Source organism: Mangifera indica, chromosome 1, assembly GCF_011075055.1.
Source record: "Mangifera indica cultivar Alphonso chromosome 1, CATAS_Mindica_2.1, whole genome shotgun sequence".
Lineage (NCBI taxonomy): Eukaryota > Viridiplantae > Streptophyta > Magnoliopsida > Sapindales > Anacardiaceae > Mangifera > Mangifera indica.
In genome coordinates this window covers 20,053,971-20,076,789 of record NC_058137.1, presented here as the reverse complement: position 1 = coordinate 20,076,789, position 22,819 = coordinate 20,053,971, and the positions used below count along the sequence as shown (strand labels likewise).

General features: G+C 30.8%; 2 protein-coding genes across 3 annotated transcripts; both read left to right on the top strand.

The window, feature by feature from the left end:
- On the top strand, window positions 1-7,738 carry LOC123204060 (DEAD-box ATP-dependent RNA helicase 16-like). The gene is made up of 15 exons (XM_044620954.1): window positions 1-299; window positions 380-538; window positions 626-721; window positions 825-953; window positions 1,236-1,336; window positions 1,769-1,883; window positions 2,453-2,584; window positions 2,915-2,980; window positions 3,238-3,417; window positions 4,368-4,463; window positions 5,124-5,261; window positions 6,726-6,808; window positions 7,037-7,074; window positions 7,196-7,410; window positions 7,524-7,738. Exons 1-15 carry the CDS (start codon window positions 108-110, stop codon window positions 7,611-7,613), a joined length of 1,830 nt encoding a protein of 609 aa, XP_044476889.1. The 5' UTR covers window positions 1-107; the 3' UTR covers window positions 7,614-7,738.
- A 10,150-nt stretch (window positions 7,739-17,888) lies between these two features.
- Window positions 17,889-21,932, top strand: LOC123226912 (squalene epoxidase 3-like). 2 transcript variants are annotated; one of them, XM_044651483.1, is made up of 8 exons: window positions 17,889-18,400; window positions 19,438-19,549; window positions 19,746-19,920; window positions 20,110-20,278; window positions 20,491-20,709; window positions 20,852-21,127; window positions 21,246-21,524; window positions 21,628-21,932. In XM_044651483.1, exons 1-8 carry the CDS (start codon window positions 18,155-18,157, stop codon window positions 21,730-21,732), a joined length of 1,581 nt encoding a protein of 526 aa, XP_044507418.1. In that variant the 5' UTR covers window positions 17,889-18,154; the 3' UTR covers window positions 21,733-21,932. The 2 variants fall into 2 exon arrangements, with proteins under 2 accessions (XP_044507418.1, XP_044507427.1); XM_044651492.1 differs by lacking the exons at window positions 17,889-18,400; window positions 19,438-19,549 and adding an exon at window positions 19,589-19,655.
- Window positions 21,933-22,819: the final 887 nt, after the last annotated feature.

Here is a 22,819-nt window from a genome sequence, read left to right as displayed (position 1 = left end):
TAAGTCACTCTGTGCCCTTCTAAAACCCTAATTACTGGCCCCAACTCCTATCGACTACTCTTCAAAAGCCAGGTTTTTGTTTTTGCAGAGAATATTTCCAAATTTCTATGGCTAAAAATAAAGAAAAACCATCAAGGGAAATTCAACAAGAAGAAGATGAACAAATGGAACAATCAGGAGAAGAAGAGGAGAAGAGCTTTGACGAGCTTGGTTTAGACCTCCGTCTAGTTCACGCACTAAGGAAAAAGGCCATTGAGAAACCGACCCCAATTCAAGAAGTTGCCATCCCTCTCATTCTAGTAAGTTTCTTCGGCTCTGTTTGCTCTCTAGTTTTTATAATTTTGATTTACATTAATTAATTGTGGTCAATAATTTCCAGGAAGGCAAGGACGTGGTTGCGCGGGCTAAAACGGGTTCTGGGAAGACTTTTGCTTACCTTCTTCCTTTACTTCACAGGCTATTCAATGAGTCTTTATCCAAGAGCAAGCTTGGCCCAGCCGCGTTAATTCTCGTCCCAACCCGGGAATTGAGCCAGCAGGCATGTTTTTGCTATTATTACTTTCAATATATATCTTAGTACATTTTGATTCTATAATTGTTAGTGATTTGAATGGGTGTGTAATAGGTTTATTCGGAGATTATATCACTTATTGAGCTTTGTAAGGGTCAAGTTCAATTGAAAGTTGTGCAGTTGACTAGTAGCATGCCTGCCTCTGATTTGGTTGGTTTAAATTTTTCTTATTTCTGATTTAGTTGCAAGTTTCTTGGTATACCCTTATTCAAGCTGTTTGATGATTATTGACTGATGTTGTAATTGCTCGCAGCGGGCTGCATTGGCTGGACTGCCTGATGTTGTGGTTTCTACTCCTGGTTGCATACCAAAATGTTTATCTACTGGTGCACTTCAATCCAAATCTTTTAGTGATTCACTAAAAATTCTTGTTCTTGATGAGGTGAGACTTTGGTACTTATTGCTTCCAATATGCAAGTTATATGCATGAAACAAATATAGTAAGTCTTTTTGTAGAGTTGTGGTAGCTGCCACTAAAACCATTGATTTTATTGTTTGGAGTGTATATGTTAACTTGAAAGTTTTGACCTTGCAAGTTAGTTTTTTTAGTTTTATTTAGATGCAATTCTTTGATTTTTTTTCTCCCTGTCATCTCTTTTTCTGAGGCATGATCACTTGTATTATCTTTTTGAGAGATCATTGATTCATTTTTTTGTTTTTTCAGGCAGATCTTTTGTTGTCATATGGCTATGAAGATGATCTGAAAGCTCTAACAGCTCTTGTGCCAAGAGGCTGCCAGTGTCTTCTTATGTCTGCTACTTCAAGGTGTTTTATGTATCTTACTTTTTGTTCCTTCTTTTTTTCTATGTAAAATTTTATCCAATACAGATCTTTCTTTTTGCTTCTTGAATGTAGAATATGATGGTCCATCGCTGTTATCTCTAAAATAACGAAAAGTCTTTTTTTCTTTTTTACAATTATAGATGTCAATTGCTCTCTGGGAATTCATTTTCAACATTTTACACTTATACATTGTCTTGTGCCTCTCATAAGCATATTCATCAGCTAATAGTATGCTAATTGGTTTTAGAGTTCCTTAAATTGGTTTTTTGTAAAATTTACATTTGAATGCCTGTATTAAACATTCAGGAATTGAGCTGAATTGCTATGCTATATTTAATTTATACTGACATTTCCTTATTCTCGTTTCATCGACTCATAGTGATTAATATATGTTAAAATCTTGAATTTTGGCAGTTCTGATATTGAAAAACTAAAGAAGTTGATTCTACACAATCCCTTCATTTTGACCTTGCCAGAAGTTAGAGATGTTAAAGATGATATTATCCCCAAAAATGTTCAACAATTTTGGGTAAGAGTTTTTAATTATTAGAAATTTATTGCTACATTTTGCCTAAGATAGCCTGTTTTAATTAAATCATCTGTTGGTGTAAGCCAGATAACTTCAAATATAACATTGGATTTTTTGTTGGGGAATATTTGTATGGATGCTTTTTAAACATCCTCCTTTTCTTTGATGTTAACCATTTAACTCAAGTTAAACTCATCCGGTCAACGACAGCTGCACTCGATGGTTTAATAGTGAGAAGAGAAACCAAAGTAATCATAATTGGAAGCAAAACATTAAGCTGGTGTGCTACCACTCAATAATGGAATATACAATCCTCTAAGGTCTTATTTTCTAGTTGCGGAATTTCTTTTCTGGTATTTTTAGTTCATATTCAAGTCACTGAATTTTATTTAGGTTTATTTCAAAATTTTTTGCTGGTAGATCTGTGTTAGGATTTTATCTGTATGTACATCTTTTATATCATTGATAATATAGATTTGCTTTATGATAATCAGCACTTTATATATCTCCATTTTGTCTGTCACATCAAGGTTATTTAAACTGATTCTTATATTTCCTTTGTGTTCAAGATTTCATGCAGTGAAAATGATAAGTTGCTTTACATCCTTGCCCTTTTGAAGTTAGAGTTAATTCAGAAAAAAGCTCTGATATTCACTAATACAATTGACATGGGATTCAGACTGAAACTATTTTTGGAAAAGGTATTGTGCATGGTGCATCAAATGTATTAGACTGCATTGCTTCTGCTCTCTCGATTATCTTGGTCTTGATTTTAAAGTATTAATCTTCATTGTGGTTTTGAAAAGAATATTATAAGTGTGGATTTGAATGGCTAGTACTTTCTTCTGTTGGCATTTTGCATTTTCTTACATGTAGTGTGTTCATAATTTGTTACATATTTGCATTTTCTTCCATGTAATGATTATTTATGCAGACTTTAGAAATTACCATATTTGCAAAGTGTTGCTGCTGTTAGGAAAAGTCATATACTTCATTTTTCCTGTTTCTTGACATATCTATTTTTTTGGCAGTTTGGTATCAGGTCTGCTATATTGAATGCTGAGCTACCTCAGAATTCTCGTCTTCATATCCTTGAGGTATGCTAGTTCATTCAGCTTATAACTAATTCAGTTTGGCTGGAGGTCATACTTTTCTGTAATATTTTTCAGAAAAAAATTATGGTATTCTTGATGGTTTGCTGAAAGTATTTTGTGAATGATGTTTTGGTTCAGTCCATAAGCCAGGATAACTATTTTGTGAATGATTTAAGGTTATCCATCTTGAAAGCTTGCATGATTTACATGGGCACTGATAAATTACAAAGTGTTTTTAACTTGTCTACTGTTTGTTCCAGGGATTTAACGCTGGGCTTTTTGATTATTTGATTGCAACTGATGATAGCCAAACAAAAGATAAGGAGCAAGCTGACAGTGGTGGTCATGCTGACTCAAGGAAATCTAGAAAGAATGCCAAGCCAAAATTAGATTCTGAATTTGGTGTAGTGAGGGGAATTGACTTCAAAAATGTACACACGGTAAGTTAAATGTTTTTGGTGTGATGCTTTGTTGTTCTTTATTTTTGTAATTCTTTTTTGAACCTTGCTTGGCTATTTATGGGGCTTTATCTATGTTAATAAATGACCTCTTTACTTAAAAGAAACATGCATGGTACCTCTGGGCTTGGTTATTTCAAGGTGTAAATATCAAAATTGAAGTTTATTTGGTCAGACTTAGAACTTTCTCTCTAGGAAGTTTAACACAGTTTCCTTAGTCTATTTTCAGTTATTACTTATTTTGTTAGTGTCTGGTTCAGATTGAAGGAAGGTTAAAGAGTGGTTTTTCCATTCATATTGTTTTGATTTTTTAATTCTTGAAAATGCCTGCAGTAACAGGGAGTTTTTAAAATTTTTTTGGAGCAATAGGCTCGTTGTTGCAATGCAATCCTCTTAGGTTCCATAGGCTTTTATTTCTTGGACTATTATTTGGAATTGAGTGTATCCCATCTTTAAAAAAAAACATGAACAGAGTATTAGATTCTTGGTTCTGGATCATGGTTGGTTAACTTATCACATATGCCCTGATCTTCACAATGGGCAAAAACACCTCCTTTTCAGGGGGAGCTAATGCTTGTTGGGTATTTTGTTTTGATGCTGCTTCACATGAAAAGATTTTGAGTTACACCTGAGTGAAACTTGGAGATGGAAGTCTCCTTTTGTTTCTCAATGGTAAAGACAGACCAAGCCCTTGAACATATCACCCTATGTCAGAACAAGTTAATAGGTTCCCCTTTTACACCTCCATGTTGCCACAAGGGAGGGAAATGGGACTGTAATAAGAAAACAATAGTGCTTTTGGTCTCTGATGGTGCTTCCTGCAAAACTGTTTCTGTTGCTGTTAAAATGCCATCTTCTTTTTGTTTTATGGGGACAGGGATCATAATCTTATCATGTCTAACAAGCGATACAATGCTCTTTTGTTCTTCTAGGTTATAAATTTTGAAATGCCTCAAAATGCAGCAGGATACGTTCATCGAATTGGACGTACTGGAAGAGCCTACAATACTGGTGCTTCAGTTTCTCTGGTGAGTTTGTTTGAACAAAATAGAGGTTAATTTTGTGCAGGCAATGAAATTTTGCAGAATGGCCATTGGTCTCTATGTAATGAAATTAGAATTTATGAACATTATTGATATAGCAGTTGTGACGGGATCATTTGTTAATTTTCTACTTTTTTTAGTTTCTCCTGTCTCAACATTGGTATGCATAGTGGCTCATATGATCATATGGCTTGAGCCTTGTCTTAGGCATGACTACAATCAGGATGCCTTGGGTATGGGAAGTTCTGTCATGAATCACTCATGATTATTACACTTAAGTGAGGTTTTGAGTTTTTATTAGAGCATTTTTGTCAAAAGCATGTGCCCCTGAGGGCACACATTAACAGCACCAAGCAGTGAAAGTTTCTATGGTATCAATGCATTTAATCTACAATAGAGGCAAGGATAGTTTGGTATCTGAGGTTTGGTTTAAGTAAGAGTTAGGTCTACTAGAATTGGAAACTATGCATTGTCATTCTGTGTCATCATTTATTTTGATTTTTATTAAGATATTTGTATATATTCTTCTTAAATAAAACAAGTTATGGGTGATGCTGATGTTGATAAATGAATTATATGTTTTCTTTGTACTATACACATGATTTCCTCAATGTTTTTGCTATTCTGCACTTGTTCTATTAACAGGTTTCTCCTAATGAGACGGAAGTCTTTGAAGAAATTAAATCGTTTGTGGGTGATGATGATAACAAGGAGTCAAATATTATTGCACCATTTCCTTTGCTCACTAAGAATGCAGTGGAATCTTTACGATACAGAGCTGAGGTGATTCTTTCTTGTGTCTTTTTGTTAGGGTTCTCACAGCTTATTCAACAAAAATAGAACAATAAAATACATAAACACAATAAAATAAAATTTATTTTATTAATCGGAGGGTTACAAAGATAATTTGGACAATTTGAAGAGTCTGGGGTCTCTCCTATTTTCTGGCCATTTGAGGCGTCGGAGACCTCCCACAATCTGTCCAAAGTGGCTGCCCTCAAAACTAAAAACCCTCATATTTTTTTCTCCTCCCCATTTGAAACCTAGATACCCTTTTTATAATAAAAACCACCCTATGGATTGAGGATAAGTGTCCCAATCTTTAACATTTTCATACATTTTCTTTATTTGATTGCGTTGGATTGATGACTACTTTACAATCAGTTTTCTTATATTATCTGGGATGCATATTGATGAAAAAGTAGTTTTAGCTCTGTAATCATAAATTATTAGCAAAGGTACGTATAGAAATTTTAAGAATTCTTTAAAATTTTTATTGCTACTTTTGTTGCTAGATTTTTCCTTTCTTTCCCTTAGGATGGGTGAGAAGGTGCACGCAAAATGTTGTTAAAAGAATAGTTAGTAATTGTTGCTGTGCCTTTTTCTAACCAGTACAATTATCTTGCCTTCATTGGTACAAAAGAAGCTGCCCCCCTTTTGATGCAGTAGCATTATTATGCAGTTAAGGACTGGCAATTATTATCAGTGTGTCTTTAGGCTTTATTTCATTTTATCTGTTTTAATGAAAATAACTTCCTTATATATATATATATATATATAATGCTTTTACTAACCAAAACAAAACTAAATAACTTTTCTTTACGATTGTACTTTTGCCTCAAATAGATCCTTGGGTCACTTCATACTGTTTAGTTTTAATGTTGTCACTTGTGGATATGGTTGGATTCAAGCCGAGCTTGATCTCACCTAAGCTCAAGCTTAACTCGACTTGAGTGGTCAAGTTCAAGCTCAAACTCATCTCAAAATTGTTCTAGCTCGACTTGCTCAAGGATAGTCAAGCTTTGAGCATGATTCGGTACTGTAGTCAAACAAAAAATGATTAAAATGATATTGTTTTGGTTCATATTGATTAAGACAATGTCACTTTAGTTGATTCGTATTGAAATTTTTAGGTTTATAAGTTTGACAAGTTGAACACTCTTAAAACTCGAACTCGAAGATATTTAACTCATGGACTCAAGCTCGAGCTCAAGTTTGCTTGAACCAAATTCGTTTTGGACTTGTTCGAGCCGAGTTCATTTTTTAGCTTGAACAAGTTTGGTTTGAATCCAACCCTACTTGTGGGATATATGGGTGAAGGGTGTTTGGCACACTATGGTTTTCTCTGTGAATCATTGTTTTATATTCTTGCTGGTGTTTTACATTGCCTGTCCAAACTACTGAACTTTTTCGCTCAAATGGATGCCCAAGGACAGACCTTATTGATGGCAATAGTAACCCTTGCAGGATGTTTCTAAGAGTGTGACAAAAGTTGCCATCAGAGAATCACGAGCTCAGGATTTAAGAAATGAAATTATCAACTCCGAAAAGTGAGTAATTGCTGCCAATTGAAAGACTTTTATCTACATGTTTTTCTTTTGAATCATTTTCTGATATTTTTAGCTGTCTTAAAGACAGTATTTGAAATTTCTGTTGATCTGTAATTATTTTTGTTCAATTGACAATTTTAGCCTGTGTTTCCATTCCATGTAAAAATTGTATACCAACTTTGATATATCATTTGACTGATTTTGTGCCATCTGTCTATTTATTTTTAGGTTAAAGGCTCATTTTGAAGTTAATCCAAAGGACTTAGGTGATGTGACTCTTTACTTGGATGTGTTTAAACTGTTTTGTTTTCTCATTCTTTGTGTCAGAAATTCCCATTATTCATTCATGTGCAATTTAATATTTGGGATGATCGTTTGTTTGAGCAGATCTGTTAAAACATGACAAGGTCCTGAGCAAGAAGCCCCCTGCTCCTCACCTACGCGATGTGCCTGACTACCTTTTAGACCCAACTACTCAAGAAGCCCGCAAAATGGTCAAATTGGCAAGAGCTGTGATGGGAAATAGTAACCCTTCTCGTCGCCAGGGATCTAAGAGAAAATCTAGAAAAAATGGCGATCCTCTCAAGACTTTCTCGGCTGAGGTATATACATGTGTTCTTTGTACATACTTGAATAATCCTTTAATTCTTTTTTATTGGAAATTATGCTATATCTGTTCTCCTTGAGAAAGATTTTGTGACATTCCTGATCTCAGGGACCAAAGAGAGCTCATAAAGGTGGGATGAAGAAAGAGGGAAGAGATGGTAATGATACTCCTAAACATAAAAAGATAAAATCAGTCTGATTTGCTTTCCGTCCATTCATTTTTTATTATTAAATCTGGGGTGACAAGTGACAATCAACCCCTGCAGTTTTGTACCAACCAATCTGTTTCAAACCAATTTTTATTTCATTCTATTTTTTTGTTTATTATAGTAGCTCTACATTTTTATAATACCTATAGAAAGCTGCTTGAGTTTTTTGTTGCTGTGTTTAGAGATCTAGATTGAGGCTCCAGTTCTAGCATTTGTGATCGAGGAATTACTTTGCCAGACCACTCTCAATTCCGGGCAAGTAACACTGTAACACATTGATAGAAATTTATCAGGTTAAAAATACTCAGTGATAAACACCAACTTGGCCATCTGACCATTATTCATTTGGGCCCAACAAACCGAATTAGTCCATTGTCTTCTGCCGTTAAAGTGTGTATGTTTTTGCAGACCCTTACGGCAGGATAGATAGAAGTTTGACACACTTCCAACCAAACCCAACATGTGAGGTTAAAAATCAATGGTATTCCTTAAACAAGAAATAGAATATGATAGAGGTATTTGATCGAATGAAAATAAATTAAAAGTGGGTAATGCTTTCTAAACATATTGGAATTAGTTTGACTGTTGCACTGCATGTGCAGTTGACTTTCATTGTTTGTTTGTGCACAAATTCGGGTATTTGTCTAACCCAAAAATGCAGGTGGTCGAATACTTGGAGGTGGGATGATGCGGGTTCAGTGCATGTGTAGGATTTATGTAGTTTTATTTAGTACGAGTTTCCCAATCGGGTTTTGAACAAAGTTGTTAAAGACTTGGAACTGGAACGATAACAAGAACTGTTTGGTCTACATTGTCTAGGTTCCGACCCAAATAAGCATTAGGATCCGATCTGGATAAGTCTAGATACGGCTTCAATGTGCAACGTTCACCAGTGTTGCCTGTCTGTCTAGGATCAACACATTTTGAATTTAACAATTTATTTAATATATAAATTAATTATAATACATTTTCAAATACTTACAAAATACGCAATTTGAATTTCTTTTTAAAATCGTTTTTGCAAGTTTAGTCAACATTAAGCGTCGTATTCTTCGGTATTGCATTCCATGCTAATGTCCAAAAGCTAACTGTTGTTGTAAAGCAAAATCAAATCAAAGCTTTTATAACCACAAAATAATCTTGTCCGTTTATGACAAAAAATGATACAAGTGTCGCAGGTCTTTGCCTTTTTTGAAACTGTTTCCTAATTACGACTAAAAAACCACCACGATGGCAATTGGTATCTTGCCCTTTTTGATAGAATTCTCATCCTGTGATTGATTGAATCAATATTTCGATGACCGTACAATAAAAGTAAAATCAACTTATCTCCCCCTAAGGTTTGTTTTTCTTACAAACCCTCCTATAATTCCATAGCAATTATAACTCATCTTCTTTGATAAAAATTTTTTTTTCTTTAAAGGTGTGTTTGATTGGGAGTTTATAAAGATTATTCTGATAATCTAATTTTTATTATTTATGTTATTTTAATTGATTTATAAATAATAAAATCTTTTAATAATTTTTTATTATCAATGATAATGTGATAAATAATATTAAAAGTAATATAATTATCATCTCCATCTTAAGTATTAAAATATTACAAAAGTATTCTTGATTTTATTATAATTATATCCTTATTTATTAATATTTTAAAGATAAAAATAATCACATTTTCAATTAATATAATAAATAATATAAAAAATATTTTAGAATAATTAAAACTAAAGACATTTAAGTAAAATAATATATTAAAATTTTTTTATTACCTCTAACTAAACACAATAATTATTTATATCTACTTATATTTACCATATTTTATCAAATATAACAATAATTTATATTAAGTAATTTTTAAAATAATTTATTTTGATAATAAAATATTTCTCAAATTAAACGCCTTCTAAATTATTACTTAACTCTCCCTGCGTAGGGGAATCAAACTTGAGTCTTAGTTTGGACTCAACAAGTTTTAAAAGATATGCGCTCAAGTTCATACTCATTTCGCAAGTGATGCTCAATCTTGTCTCGCATGGGTTTGATGCTGTATAAACGAGTTCCAGCTTGATTGTGATGATACTTCTTTAGTTTTATGATCTTCAAGATTGCGAAAATACTTCACTGTCAAACTTGGTCTCTACCTCGCCAAACAACAAAGCTGTCACTACCACAACAATTGGTCTTCCTTTGCTTCATCTTAACTCTTTTTAAATTTGTCAGCTACGTCAAAATGGGTTTAATCAGAACAGAAAGTGACCCAAACAAAGATTTCATGTCTAAGTTTTGACTGGTCAGATAACTCACTTCATGTTTCAAGGTGCAGAGGTAGTTAATTTATTGATCAAGTTAGTTGCCTTTCGGTGTTACCTAATTCTAAAGCTCCAATTCATGGCTTATTGCAATTTTCAGTTGTGGAGGTCTGTTGGTTTCCATTGGTCACCAGAGCATGAACCATGTGAGGCAAATAGACTCGGCTTAAAAATTGTTGCCACAATCTTGATAGAGCACACGAGTTAAGCATCTAATGGTTTAAACTTGAGCTCGATAACATTGCATACATATTATTTGAGTTTGAGTTTAACCTAAAGTTGTTAGTTTAAACTCCAATAAGTCGAATTGATAATCAATTTAAAGTAGCTTAATTCAAATTAACCTCCACCAAGGTTAATAATTCCATATTTTTATATATTCATGAAAAAAGTATATTCATTAATTGAAATAAATAAATTTGTTATAATTTCGAATCTATTGGGTGAAAATTTCAAATACCCCCACAAGAAAAGAAATGGATCCCTATCTCATTGGTCCCTCATAAATGTGAAGGCCGAAAGACTTGTTCTTATCAAAGGTTTGATGTAATTCTAAAATCACACTAATAAACTTTCAAAAACTCAAAAATTTACTCATAAGTTAATTTTTATTAAATTTTTCAGTTAGATATAAAGGTAAAATCGTTATTTTAATAATATTATTAAAATAATATAATTTATTATATTTTTCTTTTAGGTTTTAAAAACTAACAATTTCACCTCCGTCTTAAGTTTTCTAATTTTGAAAAATGATTTCCTCCTCCCCCCAAATATATGGTTTTTTCCTCTTCCTTCTCCGACTATCATCTTTGGTATCAACAACTTCCCTCTTCTTCCTCTACCGCCGACAAATGATGGCGAAGAACAAAGATGAGGAACCAAAAACGAATTTTCTCCTTCGTCAAATTGGCTTTAAACAAGTTGAATTGATAAAAGTGAAGTCGATTCTCATCGTCTGGCACTAATTTGATGAAAACGAAGATTCGGCTTTGATCTCCATCATCGTTCATCGGCTTATATCATCTTGGTTTATTGATCTTTATTATTGTTGACAGAGAAAAAAAAGAGAAGTTGTGGGTGTTAGAGAGAGAAAAGAAAGAAATCTGACGTTTTTTTTTTGACAGGGAGAAAATCATATTTTAAAACTAGAAATTTTTATTTAAAGGATAAGTTATTAATTTTTAAAATTTAAAAGAGAAAATATAATAAATTATATTTTTTTAATAATTATATTGAAATAATAATTTTATTCTTATATCTAATAAAAAAATTAATAGAAATTGATTCATAAGTAAAATTTTGAATTTTTAAAAGCTAACAATGAGGAGTTTCTAATTACATTATCCTTCGGTGGGAACAACTCTTTCGGCCGAATATGAATGGTCCAATGGCTTCTGAAATTGGTCCTTTTCACGTGTCCTCGAATCGATCTTTTTCTTAAATCAAAATTTGCATTATTTTATTAAGTGCATTGAATTTAACTATTTTCTTTCATACACCAAACTAATTGCATTATTTTTAAAACAAAATAAAACAAATAATTATAATCATTTTTGTATAATATTTTTAATAAAAATATGAAAAGTTTAGTCTATTTTATAAAAATATAAAAAAATTTAATTCATTCCCTAAAAAAAATCTTAGAGTTCAAATTTTTTCAATAAAAAAAAAATCCAACCATTTTAATATAAAAAAAAATTGATAGTTGAATACCTTTAAATGCTATTATCACATTATTATTATTATTATTTATTTTTATTATAATAACACAATAGATGTTATTTGTTACAACTAATAACTAGTAATATAATTTTTTTTTATTTTTAAATTTTATTAAAATATAACAAAATGATTTTCATAAGGTGACCTCATATTATTATTATTCATTCAAATTGATTAATTAAAATTATTTTATAGGTGAACATATTCCTAGATAATTATGCCATGAGTAGTGTTTATCCACCATATAATAAATAAATATTCAACTAAGCGATTAGCGGTATAAGCATATAACACGTTATCTAGATGTATGTTGTCTCATAATACAAATGAGCGGATTTTGAATAAGGTGCGTAAGCTTCCGTTAGAGCACATATCGAGGGAAAATTGTTATCATAGCAACCGAACAATCTACATTCATTAAGAATGACAACACCAATTTCAACAATCCTAATCACATATGTGTCATTTATGTTGACAAAGATGTAACCCCTATGTGTCCTTACTTTATAATTAGAGTGTCACACAATGGATGAAGGACTAACCAATTTCTATTACAAAATTAGAGAAGAGAAAGAGGCTTCTTGACTCTATAGGTAGCGACTAGACCAAAAGATATTCCTTTGATCCTTTTGACTCATTTAACTACGGGAAAATACAGAAAAATTCTTTGTAATTATTCCGTACGAGTACATTTTAAAAAGAATAATAATATAACAATAGACATAGATTTTGCTTTGACAATTGAACCATTTTATAAATCTTCTTATGTTACTATTTTGTACCATTGTGTTTCTTGTACAAATTCATTTAATATCATTTTCACCGTTTTTCTTATGTAATATCTTTAGATTATTATGTTATTATGTTAATTAGACCTGTCATATCCATTAACGTAACTTGACATGAAAAAGTTGGATTAGAATTGAGTTTTTGACATAAAATATAGTTTACATTTGGATAAACCTAAATTGAAATCAGATCATTTGTGAATTGACAAGAAATTAAGTCAAACTACTTTGAAATAACTTTTTTTTTTTTAAATTGACATTTATTTTAAAAAAAGACACACATTGGATACAATTTACAAACATATTTATATCATAATAATATAACAATTTATTTTTAACTTTTACCCACTTTAATCAAATAATTATTCGTTTCTAATGAATTTTTTATTAAGTTAACCATTAAAACATGCTCACCAGCTAAAAAATAATTAAAAAGTTAATTTTAAATGTTGAATAATTCAAATTAATTATTTGACTTTTACCTTAACATAATATGGATAAAATTATGTATATAATTTTTATGTACAATTTTATACATAAATAACGATGTATCATAATATGATTACGTATTATTTTATTTTTAATTTTTAACTATTTATTCATATGATGATATGTCATTATTTATATATAAAATTATGTATATAATATTACTCAATATAATATATAAGAAATTTTATTTTAGCTACAAAACAATTTAAAGCGTAATTCTTATAATTATAATACAAATAAATAATATTAATAATAAATTCTACCAAAATAACGTATCAATACAGTTATGAAATATCAAATAGCAGAGTTGATAATTTTTAATACGATTTGTTAATTTGACATGATATGATATAAAAAATTAGATTAAGATTAAATTTTTTAATGCAAAATTTATTTTAGATCAATTCGATACTATTTAAAATTAAATCTGGTAGTGTTAAGACTTACACAAAAGTAACCTGATATGACACTAATTAACTTGAATGTTTTAAAGATATGTTACTTTAATAGAATTCGTTAGGATAAATTATGAACAATACTATACGATACATTTTTTTGTACATAATTTGAGTATACAAATAATATATTATTATGTGATTGTGTGTTATTTTATCTTTAATTTAAAATTATCTAATTATATGATGACATATCATCTGTATATCTAATTTATGTACTAAAAATGTGAATACATAGTTTTATTGATAAATTATAGAAATGTTAAATAATAAAATCAACAGTAGTAAAATTTTTATCTATTATATATAATTATATCACCATATAATTGTAAATATTCGTATTATTTTTTATTTTTATTTAAATTTTTTTTTATATTTTAAAGTAGTTAGCCAGGTTATTAACTCATTTTAAATGTTTTAGTATGTAATTTTTAGAATATTGTAAAGATGATAAAATATTATATTATGTATTTTATTAATTATATGTTAGAATAATTTGATGAATAAATTAAAACAATAAAAACACTTTAGAGAGTGAATACAATAGATAATTTTAAGTTAATTTAAATCGAATCGAATTAATTTAAATATTAAAAAATTAGATTAAGATGAAATTTTTTAACATAATTTTAATTTAAATTCAATTAAAATTAAAAATATTTAACATAAAATCTAAATTAATACCATATAAATACACTCAATGACATTTGTTGCGAAACACGTGGCATTTCTTTTACGTCTGTACATTAAATGACATGAAGGCGATGTATGAAAGAGCTGCATGATATGAGTATCTCGTTGGTCAATTCTATCATGCACCGACCTCACATTTTCCCGCCTCTAAATTCCAAGTATGGAAATTGAAGATGCGTGCAGCCTTAGCCTTACTAAAGGATTGGATGGAAAGGCCAAAGGGGAATCACCAGTTGACAGTGATACTTACTTATCTTGTACCGGATAGTTATTTAGCCTTAGCAAAGGATGGATGTGCAGCTTTCAATGAACAAGAAAAAAAAAATTACTTCGATGTCAAATTCCACCTCCGATCTCAATCTTCCGGTGGCCGAAAAATATGGAAGTAACTGTTTATAAAATTTTCATAACGTCAAAGAGTTATAAGTATCATATATAATATGTCTTTTTATATAGAGTTTTGAATCAAATAATTATCAAAATAAGTATTCATATCGATAAAACAGTTGTTCAACATTTGATCCGCTTATGATGTGATATATTATCTAATTCGTCCAATTGACAGTTGTTGTATGGGTATTCATCCACTTGAACGATCATTCAATTATCTAATTTCTTAATATTTTAACTTATATTCAATTTTACTTAATCTTATATTAATATAAATTCAAAGTTTACATCAAATGACAAAATTACCCTTGTTACACACCTGTGATATTATATATTATGTGATTTATAGGTTCTCTATTGTTTTGATAACGCATAGAATTTTAACTAATATAAAATTAATGCAGAAATAAAATTTTGAGAGAATAATGAATATAAACAAAAATTAAAGAGAGAGATTTAAACTACTCAGTGTTAATATTAGTTAAAAGTTTTTTCTTGCAAATCCCCTATGTCTGCTTCTTCGAGCAATCCAATTTGAAGTTTCACTAACTTCTTCAATCAAACACACTTAGTTTGTCTAAGATTACGACCAAAAACAATAGTTGACTTTGGTGGAAATTTTCAATAGTTGGATGTCCAAGTTATAATCCAAGGTTACACTGTCCAGAAGTTGAATATATGACAATTATTGAAACATGTAAATAAGCTATTTGATTTAAGAGACCATTTAAAGATTTGCAAGTATGACAATAAGTAATTATGATTCATTGTAATAGTCCGAGCACAACATCTATTGCTAAGAAGAAGATGATATTTCACTGAAAATCAAAACAAATCGAGATAGAACATTATTTTGTATATAAAATAGTTGAAGGCAATGGAACCTTGTTGCAAAGATTCATACTATTGACAACATAACAAATACGTTAATAAAGTTTATTTTTAGTGAGAGATTGATTCGATGTAAGACTTCTCTCTAGATTGGTGCTTCTAGATGATTAGTAATACATATGCAAACAAAGATTGTTGAATATAGTTCATAATAGAAGAAAAACAAATTTCGAGTGAGAGAATGTTAAATCCTGATGTAAATATTTGTTTCTTTGGATTCTTTTTTTTTTTAATCTAAAATTAGAATAAATTTAAAATTTATTTACGTTAGATTAATTTCTTTTGTGAATACATATTTATTTTGAATCCTATTATTGAGAAATTTGAGTTCTTAATGTTGCAAGATCATGGTACTGCAAGTTGAAGATGTAACAAATTATAGGTAGATAGTAACTGAGAGATCCAATTTAATAATTGTCTATCGTTTTAGTGAAGCAAACACTTTTGTCTTATATATTAGTCTTATGTGTATAATTTTTACATAAAATAGTAATACGTTATCATATAATTGAGTATTAATTTATTTTTAATTTTTAATTATTTAATTATATGATAATATATTATTAGTTATACACATAGCTCAAGAAAATTAAATTTTTATATTTTTTAATTTATGTGTGTGTGTATATACACACACACATAAATTAAAAAATATAAAAATTTAATTTTCTCGAGCTAATTTGCCAAAAAGCCTACTAAGACATTAAGGGAAAGGTGAGATCATATTTAAATCGACTTAATCTTAATCTTAAAAGTTAATTTAATATGATTTGGTTTGATTCAAATTTAAATTTGAATTGAGAGATTTACTTTATTTTTTAAATTGAACTAAACTAGAATTAAATGTGTTCAATTTAAGTTTGATTTAAATTTATGATTCGAATAAGTGATTTAAATTTATGACTCAATTTAATTTGAATTCGTCATTTGGTTTAGGTTGAATAGATAATTCGAATCGGTGGTTCAAATTTATAGCTTAGGTTGATTTAAATTTATAGTTCAAATTGATGATTTCGCTTATTATTGAAGTAAAATGATATCATTTTATCAATAAACCATAAACTTAAATTATAAACTCAAGTTATAAATATAAATTATAAATTTGAATAATTAATTTGAATTAAACTAAACTATAAATTTGAATTATTAATTTAAATTAAATTTAAATTAAAATAAATTAAATCATTTATTATTCAAAACTTATTTAAATCGCCTTTAATTTCTACTAAATAAATTCTAGTTAAATTTGCAATAAATCCTTTTCTATTTGATTAAATTTAAATCAATAAATACAGCTATGTCGTTTTCAGTCTGATATGGCCCACTGTAGCCTAATAATTACCTTTGCAAAAATTAATACTTTAAAATCTCCCACGTGTTTTCAAGGCTGCTATTTTAAGTAAGGCCAACGAACCTTTTCCCACACAAAGTGTAGTGAAATCCCAACTTTCATGCCTAATTTTAAAATTCAAATATAGATCTATAATCAAATTTTTATTAAAAATTTTAATTAAAATTAAAGATAAAATTATTATTTATTAAAAATTTTAAAAATTAAAATTTTATTATATTTTTTTCTCTAGTTTAGAAATCTTATAATTTTTCCCTTAACCTAAAGTTTATAAATTGACAAATATCTCTTAAGGTTTATTCCTCTTCTCTTCAGCGTTGATTTATTGTCTTCGATCGTTGGCCCTCCTCTCTTTCACCTTGTCTTTTTCTCCAATCACTTTCCTTTCCTTTTTCGATCATCTTCAATTGAGACAAAAATAAAATTATCTTTGTCTCGAATAAAGATAAACGATCTTCGTCTGAGATAAAAATACGTTGTTTTTGTCTCTCAGACGAAGATGAATAATCTTTATCTAAGAGACAAAAACCAATATGAAGACAACCAGAGAGAGAAGGGAGAGTGATTGAAGAGAGAGATAAGACGAGAGGGAGGACGATAGATTATTGGAGATGACATATTGATGCTAGAGAAAAAAAGAAAAAACTCTAGATGGCATTTGTTAGTTTTCAAATTTTAGATTGAAAAAAATTATAAATTTTTTAAACCGAAATAAGAAAATATGATAAAACTTTAAATTTTTTAGTAAAAAATAATTTTATGTTAACACCAATTGAGATTTTTAATAAAAATTTATTTATAAATAAGTGTTTAAGTTTTTAAAAATAAAAAAAATGAAAGTTTGAGACTTCACTAAAACTTGACTTAAAGTAATTTGGTTTTGTTTTTTTCCTCCTTTTGTTAGGCAAGGAAAAGCCCACTTAGTTCGGTAATAGTATTATGGATATAATTTTATATAAAAATAATAATATATTATTATATAATAATTTTTTATTTTTAGCTTCTTAATTATAAAATAATATATTATTATTTTTATATAAATTTATTCAAATAATATTATCGTTACTCTTAAGAATGTATTTGTTTTATTACAGCCTGCTTTTATAATTCAATTCAAATCAAAAAATGAAAACCAGAATCCAGTTAACAGAAACAGTCAACTGAGTTGTAATGAGTCGACTCGAGTTGGCATCTTAAAATTATTGTAATTCCAGCATCTGCACTGGCATGCTGTTTACCACAATAACAAGTCTCTATAAAAAGCTTCTTCTTCCCTACAAATTGTCCCACTGATTTCTCCACACCACACAAATAACCCGCCGCTCTTACCTGCATTTATTCTAGAGACTTCCACAGACTCACTGTGAATCAACAACATCCCTCGATCTTCTTGCTTCGAGTTTTTGGTCTCATTGTTTTAATTTTGTTGAGAAGAAGAAGGAGATGGTTGTTGTTGAACACTACATTATTGTCACTTTCTTTGCTTCTCTCGCGGGGTTTCTTCTTTTCTTTCTTTTGCGCCGTAAGGATACCAAGAAGACCAAAAAGGATGTGGAAGCGTGCAAGATCCAGAACGACATTGTTCTTAGCTCTGTCGACAACGGAGATCATTCCTCGCCGGACGGCACTGACGTCATCATTGTCGGTGCAGGTGTTGCTGGTGCAGCCTTGGCTCATACCCTTGGGAAGGTAATTTCTTTTCATTAATTATTATTATGTTTTTATTTTCTGTTGTTTCAAATATCGAATTACCAAGTTCTCTGAAGAGTTTTAGTTAATGTTGTTTTTGGTACCAAGTATTTGATGAATTTCGTGCCTTATATATCTACATATTTTTGTCTATTCAAGGTAGACCTGGATTTGGTTCACATTTTTGGCGTTGTTATTATTATTTTTTAGTATAAATTATTTCTTCTTTTAGTTGGTGGTTCTGTGAAGAGTTTGGGGATACAATTTCCATGAAAAAAGTGTTTGGATTAAAAGGTTACGTGGTAGTCTCAGGAGATTAGAGTTACTTCGTAGAATTTTCTGATGATGAATTGAATCTGATGTCACAAGTAATATCAGTTTTTGATTGCGAAACTTAGACAAGAACTTCAAAGATTAACATTCTTACTCTGTTGGTTATTTCTGGTTCTTAGGCTTCATGATTTGATTGATAGCATAGTGAAGAAATTCTAAAGGTTACCAGTTTGAAGGCTATTTTCTTACCCTCAAAAGTTTAAGATGTACATGTATTGTTATTGCTTGCTTTAATAAGTTTTACATACATGATTTACATAATCTACATTAAAAAGGACTTTCAATTGATGTATAAATATGTCCATATAAACTATTTTTTAAGTTCAACTACAAAAGATTTGTATACTGAAAGGGGCAAAGGACTATTTCTATGGATCCGAGAAATCCATTAAAAAGTCATGACATGTTGAAGAGACACTATGAACTTCAGAACATGTCTGCTGTTCGTGTATTTAATCATCCCAATTAGTTCCGAACACTAAGAGTTCTAAGAGAATTAAGATTCTTTATGGATTATGTCTCTTCAAAAGTTGATGATTCTCATTATGACTGTCTATCTATGAAGGATTATGCCTCTAGATCAACATTCTTGAAATCTACTTCTCAGTTGCACTGATTATATCCATTTTAATCCATTCATTTATTGTTATTTACATGTTTTGTGCAAAGTCTCTTACAGAAGTCTTGACTTTAACTAACTGCAGGATGGAAAACGGGTTCATGTAATAGAGAGAGACTTGATGGAGCCTGACAGAATTGTTGGTGAATTACTTCAGCCTGGAGGATACCTTAAACTAATTGAATTGGGCCTTCAAGGTCTGCGCCAGAGCTAGAATCTCTATTTTTTACTTTGTACAAGCTTTTTGAGAGATGGAATCTTCAGTACTTTCAAATGTTGTTGATATAAACAACACTCTGTGTGGTTAAGGACTAGTTCTCTTTATGATTATTTTTTGAGCATAGTAATCTTACATGTTCTCCAACTGCAAATATAACATGTTTTTGACTGCAGATTGTGTGCAAGAAATTGATGCACAGAGAGTGCTGGGATATGCTCTCTTCAAGGATGGGAAGAGTACCAAATTATCATATCCATTGGAGAAGTTTCATGCTGATGTTGCTGGTAGGAGCTTCCACAATGGGCGTTTCATCCAGAGGATGAGAGAAAAAGCTGCTACTCTTCCCAAGTATCTTTCCCTATTCCTTTGGTTTGACTGATTGCACAATATTACTTGTTCCATTCTGGTTCCTTGATACTGAGTAATTAGTCAGTCAGCATGACTTTTCTATATTTTCATGCACTTCACTAATTAAGTGTTTATCACACTTGATGGTTATTAATCTCCTTTTTCCATTTTTTGTTGAATTCAAATCAGTGTACGACTAGAGCAAGGAACAGTCACATCCCTACTTGAAGAAAATGGGACAATAAAAGGGGTGCAGTACAAAACTCGGAATGGTCAAGAACTTAGAGCTTATGCTCCTCTTACAATTGTGTGTGACGGTTGCTTCTCAAATCTGCGTCGTTCTCTTTGCAAACCAAAGGTTGAGTTTCATCTTATATCTATTAAGTTCTCTTGTATCATATGTAAATTAATCACAGTATTCAAGATAGTTTTAGTCAGAGTATCTCTAATTCAGGTGCTAGGAAATTTTATTGTGTGTCCTGACAATAAATTTACTCTTCAGTGTATCATCTTCTCTGGCTTTTTTCTTTTGGACTGAGAATCTAATTATGTAAGTTTACCTCTTGACAGGTTGATGTGCCCTCTTATTTTGTGGGTCTGGTGTTAGAGAACTGTCAACTTCCATTTGAAAACCATGGGCATGTCATTCTAGCAGATCCTTCACCCATCTTATTTTATCCAATCAGTAGTACAGAGGTTCGATGCTTGGTTGATGTACCAGGTCAAAAAGTACCTTCCATCGGTAATGGTGAAATGGCCGACTATTTGAAGACCATGGTAGCACCACAGGTATCTATCATTCTAGTACATGTTTTAGGATTATAATAGATTCAAGGATTGACCTTCTTGTGTGAGGATTAGTTTCTCTATTCTGTCCTTATTTTACACTTTGTTTTGCCTTGATTCATTTGGAGTATGGTGGTTGTTTCAGGTTCCTCCTGCACTTCGTGATGCCTTCACTAGTGCAGTCGACAAAGGAAATATTAAAACGATGCCAAATAGAAGCATGCCAGCTGATCCTCAACCTACTCCTGGAGCTCTTCTAATGGGTGATGCTTTCAACATGCGTCATCCTTTAACTGGTGGTGGAATGACTGTGGCATTATCTGATATTGTTGTTCTTCGGAATCTTCTTAAGCCCCTGAAAGACTTTAATGATGCAGCTTCCCTAAGCAGATATCTTGAATCCTTCTACACCTTACGAAAAGTAAGCTTAATTAGTATACTAAATTATTTATTAATTTTTATCATTACAGCTGCAGAAAACTGGGGAATGTACCTGTTCTAGGCTTACATTTTGTTTTGTTTTGTTCTTTTTCTTGCAGCCAGTGGCATCAACAATAAATACTCTGGCAGGTGCCCTGTACAAGGTGTTTTCTTCTTCCCCTGATCAAGCAAGGAAGGAAATGCGTCAAGCATGTTTTGACTATCTAAGCCTTGGAGGTATTTTTTCAACTGGACCAGTGGCCTTACTTTCTGGTCTAAATCCTCGCCCTTTGAGTTTAGTTCTCCATTTCTTTGCTGTGGCAATTTTTGGTGTTGGTCGCTTACTAGTACCATTTCCTTCGCCTAAGCGCATTTGGATTGGAGCTAGATTAATTTCGGTATGTATCTTCCAGCTTTTATAATTGACATTGATGATTAAAGCTAGTATAGATTATGGCATTTTACATTTTTCAATGCTAACAACAATTTTTCCATTTACAGAGTGCATCAGGTATTATTTTCCCCATCATCAGGGCAGAAGGAGTGAGGCAAATGTTTTTCCCTGCAACTGTTCCAGCTGTTTACAGAGCACCTCCTGTTGATTGACAGGTCAAAGATTAAAAGGGGATAATCTGTGCAAACTGTTCATCTAAAAAAAGACATTGTGCATTTATTTGGAGTTTACCGGATGGCTGAAAATAATTCTGTAATTGTATAATGTTAGATAATTTTCTTGAGGCTGTTTAGTACGCTTCCCAGATTTTTCGGTCGTGAACAACTTATTATATTAAATTTATATTTTTCAAGGAGTCTGCCCATGAAAATAGCTTTTCAAATCTTTAAAGGGGTGAAGAAGAATAGAGATAGAATCAAATATGTATCTCTCGTCACCCTCATTTACTTTCTTTTATTTTAGAATTCGTATATAAAATAAGAGGCCAAGGAGAAAGAAAAATGATGTGTTTTCCTAATGAGTATTTTATTTGTGTACTTAGAGCACAAATTAGTGATTGCACAGGCTAAAGGCAGTGTCTTCTTGGTGGTAAAATTCAAAAGATAAACCAACCTTTATCTCAAAATGCGCCTGGATTGTCGAATGTTTTTTTTAAGGTTTGTATTTTTTTTGTTGACGAAAAATCTTATCCATACTAGATTGTCTCTTTGAAATTGAATCAATTATATTAAATAAATAAATTTTAAGTCAATGATTAGTTTCACAACCATGACACTAAAAAAGTTAAGTACGGTGTCAATAAGTTTCAAATCCAAACCTTTCACTTTTTTTTTTATCATCTAAATTATCCGTGAGAGGCTGCTTTTTCTATGGTTTCCTTGAGTTGAAATAAGAAAAGGACTTGGCTCAAGTTGAGTATAAAGAAAGAATACCAAAAAAAAATACAATGTATCGATCCAATGAAACGCAATTAGTAGGCAACTCTTTTTACGTACGGAAATGGATGCCACAATTGATCATAGACTGACAGCTCTTGTCCCCGATGTTATCTCAGAGAAGAAAGTAGGCAAGCTGGCTGGCTGGTGGGTCAACAATTTTCATAAAACAGGAGAATCAGATAGATAGTCAATGGCCCCAATGGTGTCTTTCACGTAACTGCCAGTTTGGTCTGGTTGTCATGTGGCCACTATAATTTTATGGTTCACGGATGAAGATGAGATCAACTGAAATGAGGTGAAC

What these genes read in the sequence shown, in the direction of transcription:
- LOC123204060 (XM_044620954.1), top strand. Translation starts at nt 108, where the DNA reads ATGGCTAAAAATAAAGAAAAACCATCAAGGGAAATTCAACAAGAAGAA. An exon ending in AGTTAATCCAAAGGACTTAG is followed by an intron (nt 7,075 to 7,195) that starts GTGATGTGACTC and finishes TTGTTTGAGCAG; the next exon opens with ATCTGTTAAAACATGACAAG. An exon ending in TCAAGACTTTCTCGGCTGAG is followed by an intron (nt 7,411 to 7,523) that starts GTATATACATGT and finishes TCCTGATCTCAG; the next exon opens with GGACCAAAGAGAGCTCATAA.
- LOC123226912 (XM_044651483.1), top strand. Translation starts at nt 18,155, where the DNA reads ATGGTTGTTGTTGAACACTACATTATTGTCACTTTCTTTGCTTCTCTC. An exon ending in AATTGAATTGGGCCTTCAAG is followed by an intron (nt 19,550 to 19,745) that starts GTCTGCGCCAGA and finishes TTTTGACTGCAG; the next exon opens with ATTGTGTGCAAGAAATTGAT. An exon ending in AAAGCTGCTACTCTTCCCAA is followed by an intron (nt 19,921 to 20,109) that starts GTATCTTTCCCT and finishes AATTCAAATCAG; the next exon opens with TGTACGACTAGAGCAAGGAA.